The sequence below is a fragment of the Tachysurus vachellii genome, chromosome 3 (genome assembly GCF_030014155.1).
Source record: "Tachysurus vachellii isolate PV-2020 chromosome 3, HZAU_Pvac_v1, whole genome shotgun sequence".
NCBI classification, from domain to species: domain Eukaryota; kingdom Metazoa; phylum Chordata; class Actinopteri; order Siluriformes; family Bagridae; genus Tachysurus; species Tachysurus vachellii.
Genome location: NC_083462.1, coordinates 15,883,186 through 15,901,261, shown reverse-complemented (window position 1 = coordinate 15,901,261; position 18,076 = coordinate 15,883,186). Strand labels below are relative to the sequence as shown.

The following is an 18,076-nucleotide window of genomic DNA, read 5'->3' as shown; positions in this document are numbered from 1 at the left end:
AAGTGTCACGCATTGAGCGTGACAGTCCCTCATGTCGGTCTTTTGTCACGTTCCCACCACACACTGCATTTCTCACACAGAAAAAAACTAATATTTATCATATATTTAATAATCCGCAGCACCCAATATGTAGCAGTCCACACCGCTGTCTCTGTGGAACCGGGCAGGAATCAAGCGCATCTCCCCTGGAGCTCTTATTCGAGCCTGACACTTATCAGCCAATCAAAAAAAGAGGCTACACAATAGCCAATCAGAAAATAGCACTATTGTATCTGGGTAAGATTTAACACAACAACCAATGAAAAAAAGCAGATCCTGGAATTGTTCAGCATCATCCTCATCCACCCACAGAGAAAAGCACTGGAGCTGCGAGCATCACTTTGAGCACAGAGTAAGTCATGATCTCCTGTTGTAATGTTACAACAAATTCACAACTTATTTGACACAAACAATGACATTGTGACTGCTGTTAGAGACGTTTCCCAGATAATCAGCATGAGTTTTTCATGAGTGTCTGTAACTTAGCCAACAGTTTTACAGCCTGTTCACTGACAACACCTGCTCAGAACAAGTAGTCTAGGGCCAGTGGTTCTCAAACTGGGGGCCCTGAGATGGTGCCAGGGGGCCCCGGTTCACTGACAACACCTGCTCAGAACAAGTAGCCTTGGTTTTAGTGCTTCCACATTTGAATGCTGATGCCCAGAGGGTATTTTTGATGGTCGGTTTGAACAAAACCTCAACACAAAACAGCTTGTCTCTGGACGGGACATTGTCCTCAATCATGACCCTAAAAATGTCTGGGCTTGAGCCGAACTGTTTTAAATGGGAGCAACATTACAAATGATAAAGGAGTCCAAAAAGGCAACAAACACTTACAACACTTACAAACACTTGTGTTTTTTTGTTGTTGTTTTTTAATGGGTGGTGGGGAGGGGGGAGCCCTGTATGGTTGATATGACAATAAAAGCTTCTTGACTCAACCCCACTGAGATGCTGCAGCAGGGTCTAATGAGAGCTGGTGTAAACCCTCAAAACCGTCAAACATCAATGAACTGATGGCTGATAGGGCAATTTAACAGCAGTAGTAATAATAGTACAACTATATGACTAGTTTGATTATAACATAATTTTATTAGTACTTTCACATCATTCATAACATATATTCTGTATAAAACAATTTTATTTGCAGCATAGCAAGCCCCCCCCAGCCCAACACACACACACACACACACACACGAGAGACGGTTATTACAAAATATAGAACCCGTTGCACAAGGGTGTGTATATGTGTGTGTGTGTGTGTGTGTGTGTCGGTCCTGTCTGAGCTTGTGTCTTAAATGAACATGAATAAAAACACCACAAACAAAAGACAAAAGTATTCGCAACTTTTACACTTTGACCGACAATAAACCCTAAAGTTCAGTCTGTGTGTTTGTTTGTCTTTCTTTCAGTTTAAACCTTGCTTTCTGTGCTATTCGCGCTCCCACAATGACGTCACCCTAGGGGGCACTTCCTGGGTGAGTTTTACAGGTGAGGGTTAAAGACACACCTCAGCGATGTTCTGGCAGCTGCGCCAACTAATCGGGAGTCTTCTACATTAGATTAGAGATCCCTCCTGATCCTGATAACAGAACAAGAGGAAAACTGCGTGTTTTTCAGCAGCTTTATTTTCTTCTCTTATTTCGCCGAATTTCTGTGTTTTATTCCTTAGTGCCGAACGCGCGCGCGCGCGCGTGTGTTTAAGGAGACGGACGGGCTTTGTGCATTTTGTGAGTATTAGTCTGTATACAATGGCTTGTCTGCGCATTGCTGTGTGTTGCAGTTGTGTGTTTTTGCTCCTGATACACACTTCGATTCAGAGCTGCAGTAAAGACTTTAAAAAAGGCCGAGGAGGGTTTGTGTTAAACACAGAGGAGAGTGTGGCGGAAGGAGCGACTTACGTCTCCAACCCCAGTGTCGGGACACCGGAGGCCTGTCTGAGCGCGTGCTGTCGGCACTCCCAGTGTAATCTGGCACTGATACAGACAGGACCGGAAGAAGACCTACTCACAAACTGTTTCCTGTTCGACTGTCTTTACCGAAATCGGTTCGTCTGCAGCTTCTCCAAGAAATCCGGATTCATTACATACATCCGGGAGGCGGTTTATGAGAGACACCTGCGCGGTCCGGGGGGAAAATCTGGTCAGCAATCTGTCTGTCTGTCTGTCTGTCAGTCACTATTAAAACACACTAATACCTGGTTATTCTCATAAACTTAAATAGTTTACTTTATCTTAACATTAGAACACCTGTATATTCATGCAGTTCTAGAGTCAGCAGGTCATGTGGCGGCAGCACAGTGTAGAACCTCCTCAGATACAGGTGAAGACACCATCACACTGTTCTGTGGAAACTCTACAGACTGATGTGTGAAGGAGACCAGCGGAAACCAGCACGTCTGACATCAACAATCGCACCACGGTCAAAGTCACAGAGATTAGACTTTTTGTTCAGTTTGATGTGATCATTACCTGAAGCTCTTGATCTGTATCTGTAGGATTTTATACATTGTGTTGCTGCTGGCACATGATTGGCTGATTAAAAAACGATATAAATGTTCAGGTTTTTATCATAAAGAAGATAAAGAGTTGTGACAGGATTTTAGTTAAAAGTTGAACATTAGAATTTATTTAAATTAAATCACATTCAGAGTTAAATAGGAAGTATTTACAGTGGGAAAATACATATACATTTTTACAGCATTTAGCAGATGCCCTTAATCAGAGCACCTTCCATTTTACACAACTGAGTAATTGAGGGTTAAGGGCCTTGCACAGGGGCCCAGCAGTGGCAGCTTGGTGGACCTGGGATTTGAACTGTCAACTTTCCAATCAGTAGGCCAGCACCTTGGCCACTAGGTGACCACATACCAGTCAAGTCAATTATCATGATCGAACTAGCTGACTAGCATTATTCAGTTTGCTAGCTGGTTAATCTAGGCTCAGAAATCCTCCAGATACAGGACAGATAACAACAAAATGAACTGACTGTAGAAAGTGATGGTTTAACAGTTGTTACCTGGTTGTAGCTACTTAGCTGTACTGTAGCTTTACTTTAGGATTGTCTTGATGTTTTTTCTTTTCTTCGGTTTCTACAGAACACTATTAAATATATACTTCTATAATATTTGATGAACTTTAAATAAAACTTACAATTCAAATAAACACCTGTACAGTATAACACTAAGGTTTAGATATTGAGCTCACTGTTTTAGCCTAAGAAGGAATTTATTTATTCACTATATCAAAATTCATTGTCTCTTGAAACAGTCTGGAAGATTCCAAAGACTGTATATGTAGTAATGATTTTAGCAGCTTTTGATTGGCCAGTGACATAATTGGGAGTGCTCCAGTGGCTTTAAACAGGACTCCCTTCAGAGCTAATTAACAGATACACTGTTCAGGAAGGAGGCACAGATGAATATATGTTATGTTTTATCTTTAGTCTAAAAGTTTCAGCGCATGCAAGACAACAACAAAGGAACTGATGAGTTGGAAGCATCAGGTACCAAATATAATTTATGGCTGAAAGAAGGTGGACACCTGGACATGGCACCTATTTGAGCTTGTTGGGAAAACAAGATTCTGGAGGTTGTACAGGAGGTCTTTGGGATTTTGTGTTCATTCAGTTACAATAGCATTAGTAAGATCAGGCACTGATGTTGAGTGAGGAGGTCTGGGGTACAGTCAGTGTTCCAGTTGATCCCAAAGGTGTTTAGTGAGGTTTGAAGTCATGATTCTGTGTAACAAAGGAGACCAAACCCTTCCCAGCCACAGATCATAGTTTCTCCTCCACTACGTTGTTTGTCACATTTTCCTCATTTACACCTAAACCAGATTTGTCCATCAGACTGTCAGATAATGAAGCATGATTCATCACTCCAGAGATGGTTCACTGCTCCAGAGTCCAGTGTTGGTGCTTTACACCACTCCAGCCCTTGGCATTGTGTATAGTGAGAAGGGCTTGAGTGCAACTGTTCAGCCATTACATATGCTCGTACCTCTTAGCAATGGATATAGCTGAAGCTCTTGAACAGCTTTATCTGGAGGGCTGACATCCAGTGTGTCTGGGTGCAGAAGTAGACTTGGGAGGCAGGTAGAAGTTCAGACAGATGAAAAGAAGATTGTACTGTGTGTCTTCAGTCATCATCGCTGTTAGAGGAAAAAAGGTGGAGTCTTTTATGGCATCTAACCTAAACTTACAGATAGACACAGAAAGAAGGCAACTGTTTCACCACTAAAATTGCTATTATTTTAATAATTATTAGAACAGATTTATCATCCTGAAGACCCTAAGAATAATATTGATGCCCAATCTGAAAAACCAAAAAGAGACAAATTTTTTCAAACTGGTTTCAGTTACCGGAACTGAAGTTCATCAGCATGAAAGGATTTTTTTATTCTTAATACTGTACCGAATGATTCCATTAGTCTGTGGTGACACTTTCGGAGCTCAGTGCCAAGCCAAAGACTAAGGGTATGTTGACATCCTTTGTCAAGTGCTTTGATACGATGGAAACTAAGAAGAATACACAGCAGTATTGCTGATATGAGCTCATATGGATGTATAGATTAATATGATGCACGAAAATAAAGTTTTACCAAAAACTATTTAGCCAGGACAGAAAATAAGTAGTCAGTGCAGTCAAAGGCTTTTTCTACCTCTAATGAAATCACAGCTTTGGGGGAAAATTAGATGCGAGTAGAATATTTAAAAGTTAACAAGATGATTTCACTTGATCAGAGTTCATCTTAATCTGTGTTAATCATTTTTATAAAACCAGGGAACCTGTTGCTGTTCATGGACCCAGTGACTTTGGAAATTTCCAAAGACTTTGGATAATTTGACTACCATACTGTGTGTAATAGTAACAGTATCTGTAACGATTCTTAGTTTCAAAATCAGCTAATCAGTAGTGTATTTCAATTTCACTGTATTTGTATAGTGTTTTTAACAATTTTAACAAATCTCAAAGCAGCTTTACAGAAGTACAAAAACAGAAGAGAAAAACATTTTTGACCCACTGTAAAATTGACACATCACTAAAGAATCTCGGCCACTGAGCCGCCGCCGCCACTGAGCCATATATCACAGACTTTTATGTAGTAAGAGGTGACACAAGGTCTGTACCTGTGAAGGAAATGAGTGTTGTGCTCTTGCTTTGCAGGAGAAGAGGATAAACATCCAATAGCTATCGCAGGACCTGACGTTGTGACCAGAGCTGGAGAAGAAGTTGCTTTGAACGGCATTGAAAGCTGGGATGACCGAAATATCACCAAATACGAGTGGACACTTCTGAGTGGAGATCGTACTGTTGTGATTACGGTACTATACTTTAACACACTACTGAGGAGGTAAAGGCTGAATATGAGAGAGGTTATGGGGTATGATCTAAATAAACACTTAAAGTATGAAGGAGTGGTTAAAGTTTAAGATCCTGTGGTCAGATCACTCCAGCACAGTTCATTATTTGTGTAAATCAGTAACTTAACCGGTCAGCACCCTAGTCACTGTATGGAGACTGTAGAGATTTATAAATTTTAGTCTTAGGGCTGGACTGTAGATGAAGTGCCTTCCTGCCCCTGTACTCATCACCCCATTCTTTCAGACCCTACCTACATCTTGTGGTCACATTAATAATGGAAAAATCACATAAATTGATCTTTCAATTAAATAGCTTTTTCTTTCTAGACTGACTGTTGTGTAAAATATGTACAGTTCTTTCTGATTACAGTGATATTTGTTTTTGTATATTTTTCTATTGTAGGAAACACAGTATGCAGATCAGAGACTGCTGCTGAACCTTCATCCTGGAGTTTATCGTTTTCAGCTCACTGTCACTGATTCAGCTGGACAGTCAGACAGTGCATCTGTTACCGTGCTCGTCCTCACACAAGCGCAATCTGAGGGTCAGTATTTATTATTCAATAAGAATGTATCATTATTATCACATTAAGTCATTAATAATTCTTAGTAATTCATCATAATAAAAATCATTTTATAATGGATAGCACCATGTGGACCGATACTAACACACACTGGGAGTGTGAAGCTAAACTCTTCCTTGAACAGGGTTAACATGTGCGTGTGTGTGCGGGCGTGTGCATTCGTGTGTGTGTGCGTGCGCGCGTGTGCGTTTTTTTTTGTGCGTGTGTGTATGTGCGTGCGCGTGTGTGTCTGCACTGTGGTCCTCTCTGTTTCTCATACAAAGAGACAATACAAGCAAATAACATCACATTAAGTGTTTGGGTGAAAGATGTAAGCTGAGGTGTGAGAATTAAGACTGACAGAAAGAGAAGATAAGAGTGAGGGATTGTGTCACTTATCAGAGAATGAAAAAGTAATTGTTATGGACACAGTTTTAAAAACTGCCTCACCAGAAATTTGGAAGATGTGAGTCTTCTGAGATCTTGTGAGATTGTAGACTTAAGTACAGAGTCTCATTAATCTGTATGGCAGATGATCAGTTCACAACATGTTAGTGATGTTGGAGTTATTACGATGACTCTTCTTTATACTTTGTTAAAAGATTGATAAATGAGGCTGTGGTGCAGCTCTAAAAATAAATCAGTGGTAAAGACCATATAAGAGGAAACTGATGGAGTGTTTATCTATTCAGAACCCTTATTTTATTTTGCAGGTTATAATTGTGCTTCTTCTTCTTGCTGTTTTCTTCTGTTTATCAGTTCACTGTTTGAACCCGATGAAGGTGGGTCCGTGTCGTGGCTCTTTCCCTCGCTGGCACTTTAACGCTGCATCAAATGTGTGTGAGCTGTTCACATACGGAGGATGTAAACAAAACAACAACAACTACTTGTCACAGCAGGAGTGTTCAGATGCCTGTAAAGGCACCACAGGTACAAACCAAGAACTCTGTATATGTTCACATTTAGTACTGAATTCAGTTCTATTGTAACTGATGGTTTTGTGCCAACATTTGTAGTTTAAGAGGTGTGGGTTTTTTGCACCTTAGTGTTTGGTACTGAGGGGAGGGGGTAGGACAAGGAATTATGAATTTGACTGCCTGTGGGAAGAAGCTCTTCCCTGAGGGGGGGGTGTTTGTTTGCACCGATGAAACACTCTGCTGCCCCCACCACCTGCTGCAGGTCCGTCCTGTTCTACTCTGTGCCGCTGGTGAACCCCACCGTGGTGCAGTAGGTCAGGAAGCTCTCTGGTCCTGACCAATAGATGGTGTTGAGTGGGTGAGGAGAGACGTGAGCATGACATCTGAAGGTTTTGCACTAAAATCTGGTCTTGACTGATCAAAGCCCCAGTTTTGGCTGAAAAGCAAGATTAAAGCAAGATGCTAACACCACCATGCTGCACCATGTGGTTATTGCTCTTTTGGATATTTTTTTACACCAGATACCTAACCCTAAATGTTTTTGAAATTCTTTTAACCTCCTCTTCATATATTTCAACAAGACAAGAATTATACTCGTAAGCTCTTTGGCTTCAGCAGTGAAACCATGAAAATGTGAAGAAACTCCTACAGAGGTTTCCTCCTACTCTTAACCCTAACCCCAATGGTTCTCAGTGGGTTTTAGGTCTGGACTCTGTGCTATTCATGTGTGAAGATGTCTCATACTTCCTGAACCACTCTTTCACAGTTTAAGCTCGAATAATCCTGGTCGTATATTCAGGTCACTTGCTGACCTCATTTTCGTGCACGTAATTGTGCTGAACCTGACCAACTGAAGCAACTCCAGATCATCACACTGCACCACAGGCTTACACACTAGGCACTATGCCTGATTGGTACATCACTTCATCGGCCTCTTACCGTGCTGCACTTGTTATTCTTGAACAGGGTGAATCTGGACTCATCATACCACATGACCTTTTGCTCCAGAGTGAAATCTTTATGCTTTCTAGCAAACTGAAGCGTTTTTTCCAAGGTGCCTCAGTGATAAGTGATACGTTGTCTTAAGGCTACACATATGTTTAGTTCCAGTCCCTTGAGTTCTCTTTGCATTGTGAGAGAATGCTCTTACTTTCAATATTAAACATAGTGTTCTCATCTTTCCACTAATGATCTTTTTGAGCCACTTCAGTCAGGATTCTGTAAACTCTACAGCACTAAAACAGCGTTAGTTAATGACTTGTTAATGGCTTCTGATTCTGGCCGTCTATCTATTCTGATTCTTCCTGATCTTAGTGCCGCTTTTGACACTATAGATCACTCAATTTTAATCACCCTCTTAGAGACTATCTTTGGAGTTTCTGATTCTGCATTAAGGTGCTTTAAGTCCTACCTCTTTGATCGTAAGCAGTTTGTTGTGATGGGTGACTGCAAGTCTAAGGTTGGTGTGGTGCAATCTGGTGTTCCTCAGGGATCAGTTTTGGGCCCATTACTTTTTAGTATTTACATTTTTATATTTGGACAGCTTTTAGGATCACTTATCTTAACTATCACTTAACTTAACTATCACTTTTATGCCGATGACACTCAGATCTATATACATTCAAAACCAGATGTCAATATGCCTGAGTCTTTTCTCTCTCAATGTTTTACTAAGATTAAGAAATGGATTTGTTTGTCTGAACAGTGACAAGACTGTGACAATAAGTGATGCTTATTGGTTCACCTCATCAGTTGCGTAAAGCAGAGTCCATAACATTAAGTGTGGATGGCTCAGCTTTACAATTCCAAACTAAACTAAAACAATTTGGGGGTGATATTTAACGCCAATTTAACATTTGACCATCATGTTCGTAACACTGTCAAAGCATCATTTTTTCATCTCAGACCCATGTTCCCATGTTGATTTTCTCTGTGGCTGAAAAGTTAATCAACACTTTTTACTGTATTGCTTTGCTGCTGGAGTTCCTAAAGCTCCCCTAAGTAAATTACAGTTAGTACAAAATTCAGCTGATATTATTCTGACTAGGACCAGTGCAAGGGATTACATCACACATATCCTGGAAAAACTGCATTGGCTTCCTGTTAGTTTTTGTATTGATTTTAAAATTCTCATGCTCACTTATGAGGCCTTGAATAATTTGGCCCCTTGATATTTGTGTGAGCTGTTAACCCTTTACATACCGACACGTGCTCTACGCACTACTGAAGCTGGTCTTCAACACGGCTAAAAACTGTGATCGGGCTTTTTCTTCTTTGGCTCCCAAATTGTGGAATTCCCTTCCCTCAGAGATTAGGAATGAATCTTTAAACTTATTTTTCTATAGCTTTTATGTGATTACTTTATTATTTACTGGCTTTTTATTTTTTGTATGGTTAGTTTTAGTGTCTGTAATGTTATGTGTATCTGTTAATTTCATTTTTTTTTATGTCAAGCGCTTTGAGAAGCTACTTTTACAGGCGCTATACAAAATAAAAGTTTATTATTATTTTTATTATTATTATTATAGCTGGGAGTTACACTGTTGTTGTTTACCCGATTTTTTTGACCACATTCTTTCTTAAAAGATGTTGATTCTTCATGATCCTTTAAGGTGTTAATATTTTGTTGAATAGTACTTAACCCAATTTCAGTAGTTTCAGAGATCTCTTTAGGTGTTTTGCTTGCTTGAGGTCAATAATTTGTAATGTCTTTATGTCAGTAATGTCTTTTCCCCGACCAGAGGATGTCTTCTGGCATTTTTTAAGAAATGAGAAGCTTCTCACTGCATTAGTTCTATATATAAAACTACACATCAATTAGTTCAGTTCAACAGCAGTTATAATGTTATTTTATAGTGTATTTAAATATTAATATAATTAATATAACATAGTAATTACATTTAGGTTATACTTTATTTTCCTCTCTTAATATTTATTGTTTCTTCTCAGTGATTCCTGGGAGCAGAAAAATTAAAACAGAAGGTAATTTTAGTATATAAATTTTATTCAGTTGTTTTTTTGATTTAAAATTTTTAAACATTTAAATAAAGTAGTTAATTGAAACCTCAAGGTGTGTGTGTGTGTGTGTGCGCATGTGCTCTCTCTTAGTGTGTAACTCTTCGTGTGAGGAAGGTCAGTTTGTGTGTTCCAGTGGCTGTTGTATAGACAGTAGTGTGGAATGTGATGGACAGCCACAATGCAGTGATGGATCAGACGAAGAAAACTGCCAACACAGTAACACTCTCTCACACACACACACACACACACACACACACTTGTTTACACACACTTAAACAATTTCTGTTTATTTTTGTGTGTTAGTGAACAGGACTTTGTCTCAGTTACTGGAGATCAGAGTGAATGAGGAGAAAAGTGAGTCTGCTAACTGAAACATAGGGAACAGCTGGTTTCAACTGTAGTTTGGTTCTGATCTTGTGGTGTGTGTGTGTGTGTGTGTGTAGCTCGATGTGTTGATCCTCCTGTTACTGGGCCATGCAGAGCGAGTATGCCACATTGGTTTTACGACCCGTTGAAACAGACTTGCTTTCGCTTCACATACGGAGGATGCGCTGGAAACGGAAACAGATTTGAGAAGAAAGACGACTGCATGAACATCTGCGCAGGAGTGACGGGTAAGATCTAATTTCATCATCTCTAGAATCCAATTATATCATAATCTGTGTAAATAATAATATTATATGTCTATGTATGTAATTGCGCTGCCCGGGTGTCTGATCTACTGATCAGAAGGTCACAAGCTCTAATCCCAAGTCCACCAACCTGCCTCTGGGCTGCTGGCCCTCAACCCTCAATTGCTCAGCTATATGAAATGAGATAAAAGGTTGTTCTGGATAAGTGCATCTGTATGTTCTATATAATACTGTTCTGTGCAATAGTACAAATGCTTTTAAAAATATAATTGTTACTAGTTTATTTTTATCAATTATCAAAATGGAGAGAAATCTGAATCTAATCAATATTTTTGTGACCTTTTGCCTGTTTAAACACCATCAGTTCTTCTGGGTTCATTTTCACACAGTTTTTGAAGGAACTCACCAGATAGTTTGCTCCAAACATCTTGTTGAAATAACCACAGATCTTCAGTGGATGTAAGCTGCCTCAGGTCCTTCTGTCTCTTCATGTAATCCAGACAGACTGGACGATGTTGAGATTAGGGTTCTGTGGGGACAAACCATCGATTCTAGGACTCTTCTAGGACTCTTCTCTATGTTGAAGATTGTCACAGTGTCACTTTCTTAATTACATTGGCTGTATGTTTGGGGTCGTTGTCCTGCTGCAGAATACTTGGGGCCAATCAGATGCCCCCTGATGGTACTGCATGATAAATAAAGTATCTGTCTGTATTTCTCAGCATTGAGGACATCATTAATCTATACCAGATCTCAAACTCCATCTGCAGAAATGCAGCCCAAAACCTGCAGGGACCTCCACCATGCTTCACTGTTGTTTGTAGATGCTTATTATTGTTCTTCTCTCCAAAACTTTGGTGAACATCCTGCCTCCTGTTACAGACAAATATTTAAAATGTTGACTCCTCAGTCCAGAGACCTACTGCAATGTTCCTGTTTTCATGCATAGTTGAGGCTCTTAGTCTTGTTTCTTCGTCGGATGTCTGGCTTTTTGACTGCAGTTCTTCCATGAAGATGGGTGTATCTGGGTCCCACCAGTTTCCACCAGTTTTTCGCTGATTGCACTGCTGAAATGCTTGCGATGTTGAAGGGAAGTAAGTGATGTTTCTTTCGTCTGCTGTGTTAGGCTTTGTCAAGGAGAGTGAAGGAGAGTCTGTTTGGTCCAAACCCACTGGAGAGCTACTGTAGCACAAACTGCTGAAAAAGTAACTGTGGGCTCTGATAGAAAGGATTCAGGTTAGATGGTGCATCATTGCTTGCTGTGTATGAAGCTGCATAGCAGCAGAAGATCAGTGTGACCGCGCTAAAGAAGGAGGCCTGGTCTGATGTATTGCACTTTCTATCACATCATTTGGAGGCTGAGTGCGTGTGCCATTTACCCGGAGAAGAGATGGCACCAGGATGCACTATTTGAAGAAGTCGAACCGATGGAACTAGTATGGTGATCTGGACAGAGTTCTGCTGGGAAACTTTGGGTCCTGGAGTTCATGTGGATGTTAGATCGCCACCCACCTAAACAGTGCAGACCAATTAAACCATGAACTTGTACCTGAGGTCTATTTTTATAGTAACAGCTCATTCACAGACACGTGTACAGCAGATGCTCCAAGTAATCTGACAATATAAACCTAATATAAACAAAATAAACAGTTTTAGTACATTTTTGTAAAAAGTTTATAATCTACAACAAATGTAGTATGTTTATTTGTTTGTGTTCTTATATTTGTGTTAGTATTTTTGTATCTGTTTTTTTGCGTGTTAATATTCTTGTTTGTGTATTTGTTTGTTTATTTGTGTATTTCTGCTTGTTTTGTTTTTGTGTTATTTTAGAAAGTGATGTCTTTGCAAAAGGGCTGTTTGATCGAGTGGAAGAAGTAAAGGAACCTCACAAAGGTGCGTGTGCGTGCGTGTGTGTGTGTGTGTGCGCACATATACTGTATATACAAAGTTTGATATCTGTGTGTGTTTAAGGTTCTGTTGCTACTGGAGTCCTCATCGTGTTGGTGATCTTGGCTGTGATTGGTCTGGCTGGTTGCTATTTCATGAGAAACAGGAAGAAGAAGTCAGAGTCTCAGCGCGTTCCAACCACAGCAAATCCACCAGTAGCTGTAACTGAGGATTCACGCACACTGATCTAAATATTTGCAGACACACAGACACACTTTGGATGGGCATATGAATTGTGATTTTGTAGTGCGAGTTACTGTTTGTGTAAATGTGCATATAGAATTGTGTGTGTGTGACCGCGTGTGTGTGTGACCGCGTGTGTGTGTGACCGCGTGTGTGTGTGACCGCGTGTGTGTGTGACCGCGTGTGTGTGTGACCGCGTGTGTGTGTGTGACCGCGTGTGTGTGTGTGACCGCGTGTGTGTGTGTGACCGCGTGTGTGTGTGTGAACGCGTGTGTGAACGCGTGTGTACGTGAACGTGTGAACGTGTGTGTGTGTGTGAGAACGTGTGTGTGTGTGTGTGAACGTGTGTGTGTGTGTGTGAACGTGTGTGTGTGAACGTACGTGTGTGTGTGAACGTACTGTACGTATGTGTGTGAACGTACTGTACGTATGTGTGTGAACGTACTGTACGTGTGTGTGTGAACGTACTGTACGTGTGTGTGTGAACGTACTGTACGTGTGTGTGTGTGAACGTACGTGTGTATGTGTGAACAACACTAACAGAAGGGTGTGTGTGAACAACACTAACAGAAGGGTGTGTGTGAACAACACTAACAGAAGGGTGTGTGTGACCCTAACAGAAGGGTGTGTGTGACCCTAACAGAAGGGTGTGTGTGACCCTAACAGAAGGGTGTGTGTGACCCTAACAGAAGGGTGTGTGTAACACTAACAGAAATGTATGTGACCCTAACAGAAGTGTGTGTGTGTGTGTGACCCTAACAGAAGTGTGTGTGTGTAACCCTAACAGAAGGGTGTGTGTAACCCTAACAGAAGGGTGTGTGTAACCCTAACAGAAGGGTGTGTGTAACCCTAACAGAAGGGTGTGTGTAACCCTAACAGAAGGGTGTGTGTAACCCTAACAGAAGGGTGTGTGTAACCCTAACCCTAGGGTTAGCACCTATAATGTGTTTTTTAATCATCATACATTTAGCTTTTTATTTGAAGTTGTGTAAATAATGTTTTGATGATTTTCAGCTTTGTTGTTATTGATGTTTTTGTCTGATTTGTTTCTCTCAGGTTAGGTTTCTTTTTCTTATTTTTCAGATTATGTTTATAATGTCTTTTATAAAACTATTATACCATTTTATACCTTTGTTTAAATGTGTACTAATAAAGGGAATTTTACAAACATAAATATCACAGTTATACTGGTATATAATTATATGGCATTAAAAGAAGGGAATATTATAAAATACTTTTTAAAGTGAAATTCATGATCCATCTGTGAAAATATTCATGGGATATTATTGTGTTTGCAGAGTTGTTCTTTGGGGTCTTGTGGCATGTAGATTAATGTAATGTGGGGTAAAGGGGCAGGGCTTGTTAGACAGACAGGTGGCGGTCAGAGGGATCAGGGGCAGATTTGAGAGACCGGTTCCTGTTCTAATCCTATTCTAATCTCAGAGAATGTTAGTGGTGTTAATTGATGAAATGTTAAATATAAATAAAAAGTCTTTTTACAGATTACAGCCTCATGGGGTCTCATATTGGAGTTGGATAAATCTGCTGAACATTTTTAATCAGTAAAGTTATCTATCTGTATGACCACCTGTCTGCCTGTCTATGTACACAGTCACAATCTCCCACTCTCCTCTGCTCCTAAATAGCACACTCTTACCTGTTCTGTAGTGTCCTGGTCCTACAGAAAGCCTGTATCCCTTGAGTGTTTTCCTTCTCTAACACAACTGATTCCACACATGAACAACCAGGTGCCGTCTGGGTTGTTCTCTACATCGTGTATTATAAGTTAGAATGTCTATAAAGACTCCCACAATGCACTACAGCAGGCTTAGTGCACACTGGATGAGAAGCTAATTGTGAATAAGCTTATTATAAAACAGTCACGTTGCGATGACGTGTGTTCTGAAGGGTGAGAAAGGTCACACCTGTACTTACACACTCCTTAAGGGTGAGGCTGTTGGACGGGTTTAACCACACACAGCTACTGATTCAGGCACTAGCTATTTGAATGTAAAAACATTGATAGACCTTAATGACTTCAGGTTTTTGTGTGTACTAGAGCAGTGTGTATAGGAGTGTGTAAAGGAGTGTGTACTACAGCAGTGTGTACTACAGCAATGTGTACTGGAGTGTGTATAGGAGTGTGAACTACAGCAATGTGTATTGGAGTGTGTATAGGAGTGTAAGGTAAGGTAAGGTAAACTTTTATTGTCCCCAGTAGGGAAATTTGTCTTGGGCCATCACCCATGCTGCAATCATACAGTACACACATTAGACAGATACAATTCACAAGATATTGAATACATAAAATAGCAACTAACTCCGTCCAGGGTGTATCCTGCCTTGATGCCCGATGACGCCTGAGATAGGCACAGGCTCCCCGTGACCCGAGGTAGTTCGGATAAGCGGAAGAAGATGAATGAATGAATGAAAAATAGCAACTATGTCCTTCCACTATTTAACAACTTCACCGACACTGGGATAAAAGAGTTTTTAAATCTATTTAATCTGCAGCGAGGAACTCTGAACCTCCTGCCAGAAGGCAACAACTCATACTCCATATTCAAAACATGGGAAAAATCACAGACAATCCCCTAAGCGTGTCTTACAGTGGCATGTTCGTACATAGTTTGCAATGGTGTCAATTATTTCACTCCTATAATTTTCCAAGCAGTATGTATCATTCGTATCAGCTTTGATCTCGATTGTACAGATAGATTCCCAAACCATACTGTGTTACAGTATCTGATTAAACTCTCAATTACTGCCTGGTAAAAGATTACCATAAATTTTTGGTCAACCCCATGGACTCTCAGACGACATAAAAAAATGCAATCTTTGTTGAATCTTACTACAAAGATTATCCACATGTATCTGCCATGTTAGTGAGTCATCAAAAAAGACACCAATGTATTTGTATGATGAGACCTGTAATACATTTTGATTGTGGATGCTCAGTGGCCTGTGATCACCCACTCCTCTAGGATCAAACACCATTTCCTTTGTCTTACCTACATTTAAAGCTAGGTGGTTGTTATCACACCAGTTATCAAAACCTCTAATCTCTGAAAAATATTCAGACAGGTCTCCATCCTTTATTAATAACCCCAAGATTGCAGTATCATCTGAGAATTTAATAATATAATTATTGGGGTAGCACCTTCTACACTCATCTGTATACAGAGTGAACAACACCCGTGAACTAACACAACCCTGAGGGGCTCCAGTACTCAGAGTTCTAACTTCAGAGAGTGTTCCATTAACACTAACCTGCTGCCTACGGTTGGTTAAAAAGGAGTGATACCATTTAATAATAAGAGGGTGGACTTGAAGATCCATTAACCTCTTAGTTAAAAGATGCAGCTGCAGCATGTTGAAAGCTGACCTAAAATCTAAGAACACAAGACGTGCATATGAGCTAGTATCCTCTAGATGTCTATTTATTAAATGTGTGATGGTTATAGCATCATCATCAGTACTTCTATTACTTCTGCAAATTGAAATGGATCCAAAACACTGCTAACCTCAGTTTTTACATGATTAATCATAATTTTCTCCAAACTCTTCATCACTATCGAGGTCAATGCAACTGGACGATAATCATGTGTGTACTACAGCAGTGTGTAATGGAGTGTGTGTAAGAGTGTGTACTACAGCAGTGTGTATAGGAGTGTGTACTATTGGAGTGTGTATAGTAGTGTGTGCTACAGTAGTGTGTATTGGAGTGCAGGGCTGTCAAGTATCACGCATTAACCTGACAGTCCCTCATGTCAGTCTTTTGTCACGCTCCCGCCACACATCGTATTTGTCACGCAGAAAAACTGACTATTTATCATATATTTATATCATATATCAGCTGTCTCTATGGAACCGGGCAGGAATCAAGCACATCTCAGTTCTTAGTCGAGCCTGACACTTATCAGCCAATCAAAAAAGCCAGTTTTACAGCCTGTTCACTGACAACACCTGCTCAGAACAGGTAGTCTAGGCCAGTGGTTCTCAAACTGGGGGCCCTGAGATGGTGCCAGGGGGCCCCGGTTCACTGACAACACCTGCTCAGAACAAGTAGTCTAGGCCAGTGGTTCTCAAACTGGGGGCCCTGGTGGCTAGACATATTTAAAATATGTCACTCTTGCCTGTCTTCAAAACTTGAGAGCCCTGGGAGTGTGTATAGGAGTGTGTACTACAGAAGTGTGTATATGATTGTGTACTACAGGAGTGTGTACTATAGGACTGTGTATAGGAGTGTGTACTACAGGAGTGTGTATAGGAGTGTCTACTACAGGAGTGTGTATAGGATTGTGTACTACAGGAGTGTGTATTGGAGTGTGTATAGGAGTGTGTACTACAGGATTGTGTACTACAGGAGTGTGTATTGGAGTGTGTACTACAGCAGTGTGTATTGGAGTGTGTACTACAGGAGTGTGTATTGGAGTGTGTAATACAGGAGTGTGTATTGGAGTGTGCATAGGAGTGTGTACTACAGGAGAGTGTATTAGAGTGTGCATAGGAGTGTGTACTACAGGAGTGTGTATAGGAGTGTGTATTACAGGAGTGTGTAAAGGATTGTGTACTACAGGAGTGTGTATTAGAGTGTGTATAGGAGTGTGTACTACAGGAATGTGTATAGGATTGTGTATTGGACTGTGTACTACAGGAGTGTGTACTACACGAGTGTGTACTACAGGAGTGTGTATTGGAGTGTGTATAGTAGTGTGTACTACAGCAGTGTGTACTGGAGTGTGTACTACAGGAGTGTGTACTACAGCAATGTGTATAGGAGTGTGTGTAGGATATTGTACTACAGGAGTGTGTATTGGAGTGTGTAATACAGGAGTGTGTATTGGAGTGTGCATAGGAGTGTGTACTACAGGAGTGTGTACTACAGGAGTGTGTATTGGAGTGTGCATAGGAGTGTGTACTACAGGAGTGTGTATAGGAGTGTGTACTACAGGGGTGTGTACTACAGGAGTGTGTATTAGAGTGTGTATAGGAGTGTGTACTACAGGAGTGTGTATGGGAGTGTGTACTACAGGAGTGTGTATAGGAGTGTGTACTACAGGAGTGTGTACTACAGGAGTGTGTATAGGAGTGTGTACTACAGGAGTGTGCATAGGATTGTGTATTGGACTGTGTACTACGGGAGTGTGTACTACACGAGTGTGTACTACAGGAGTGTGTATTGGAGTGTGTAATACAGGAGTGTGTATTGGAGTGTGCATAGGAGTGTGTACTACAGGAGTGTGTATTGGAGTGTGCATAGGAGTGTGTACTACAGGAGTGTGTACTACAGGAGTGTGTATTGGAGTGTGTACTACAGGAGTGTGTATAGGAGTGTGTACTACAGGAGTGTGTACTACAGGAGTGTGTATTAGAGTGTGTATAGGAGTGTGTACTACAGGAGTGTGCATAG

The 18,076-nt window shown here is 40.6% G+C and overlaps 1 protein-coding gene across 1 annotated transcript; it reads left to right on the top strand.

The window, feature by feature from the left end:
* The first annotated feature begins 1,527 nt into the window (after positions 1–1,527).
* Positions 1,528–14,166, top strand: spint1b (serine peptidase inhibitor, Kunitz type 1 b). The gene is made up of 10 exons (XM_060865992.1): positions 1,528–2,181; positions 5,207–5,364; positions 5,807–5,948; positions 6,726–6,896; positions 9,833–9,865; positions 9,992–10,117; positions 10,205–10,255; positions 10,345–10,515; positions 12,364–12,426; positions 12,505–14,166. The coding sequence occupies exons 1-10, from the start codon at positions 1,791–1,793 to the stop codon at positions 12,669–12,671; spliced, it is 1,473 nt and encodes a 490-aa protein (XP_060721975.1). The 5' UTR covers positions 1,528–1,790; the 3' UTR covers positions 12,672–14,166.
* The last annotated feature ends 3,910 nt before the right edge of the window (positions 14,167–18,076 follow it).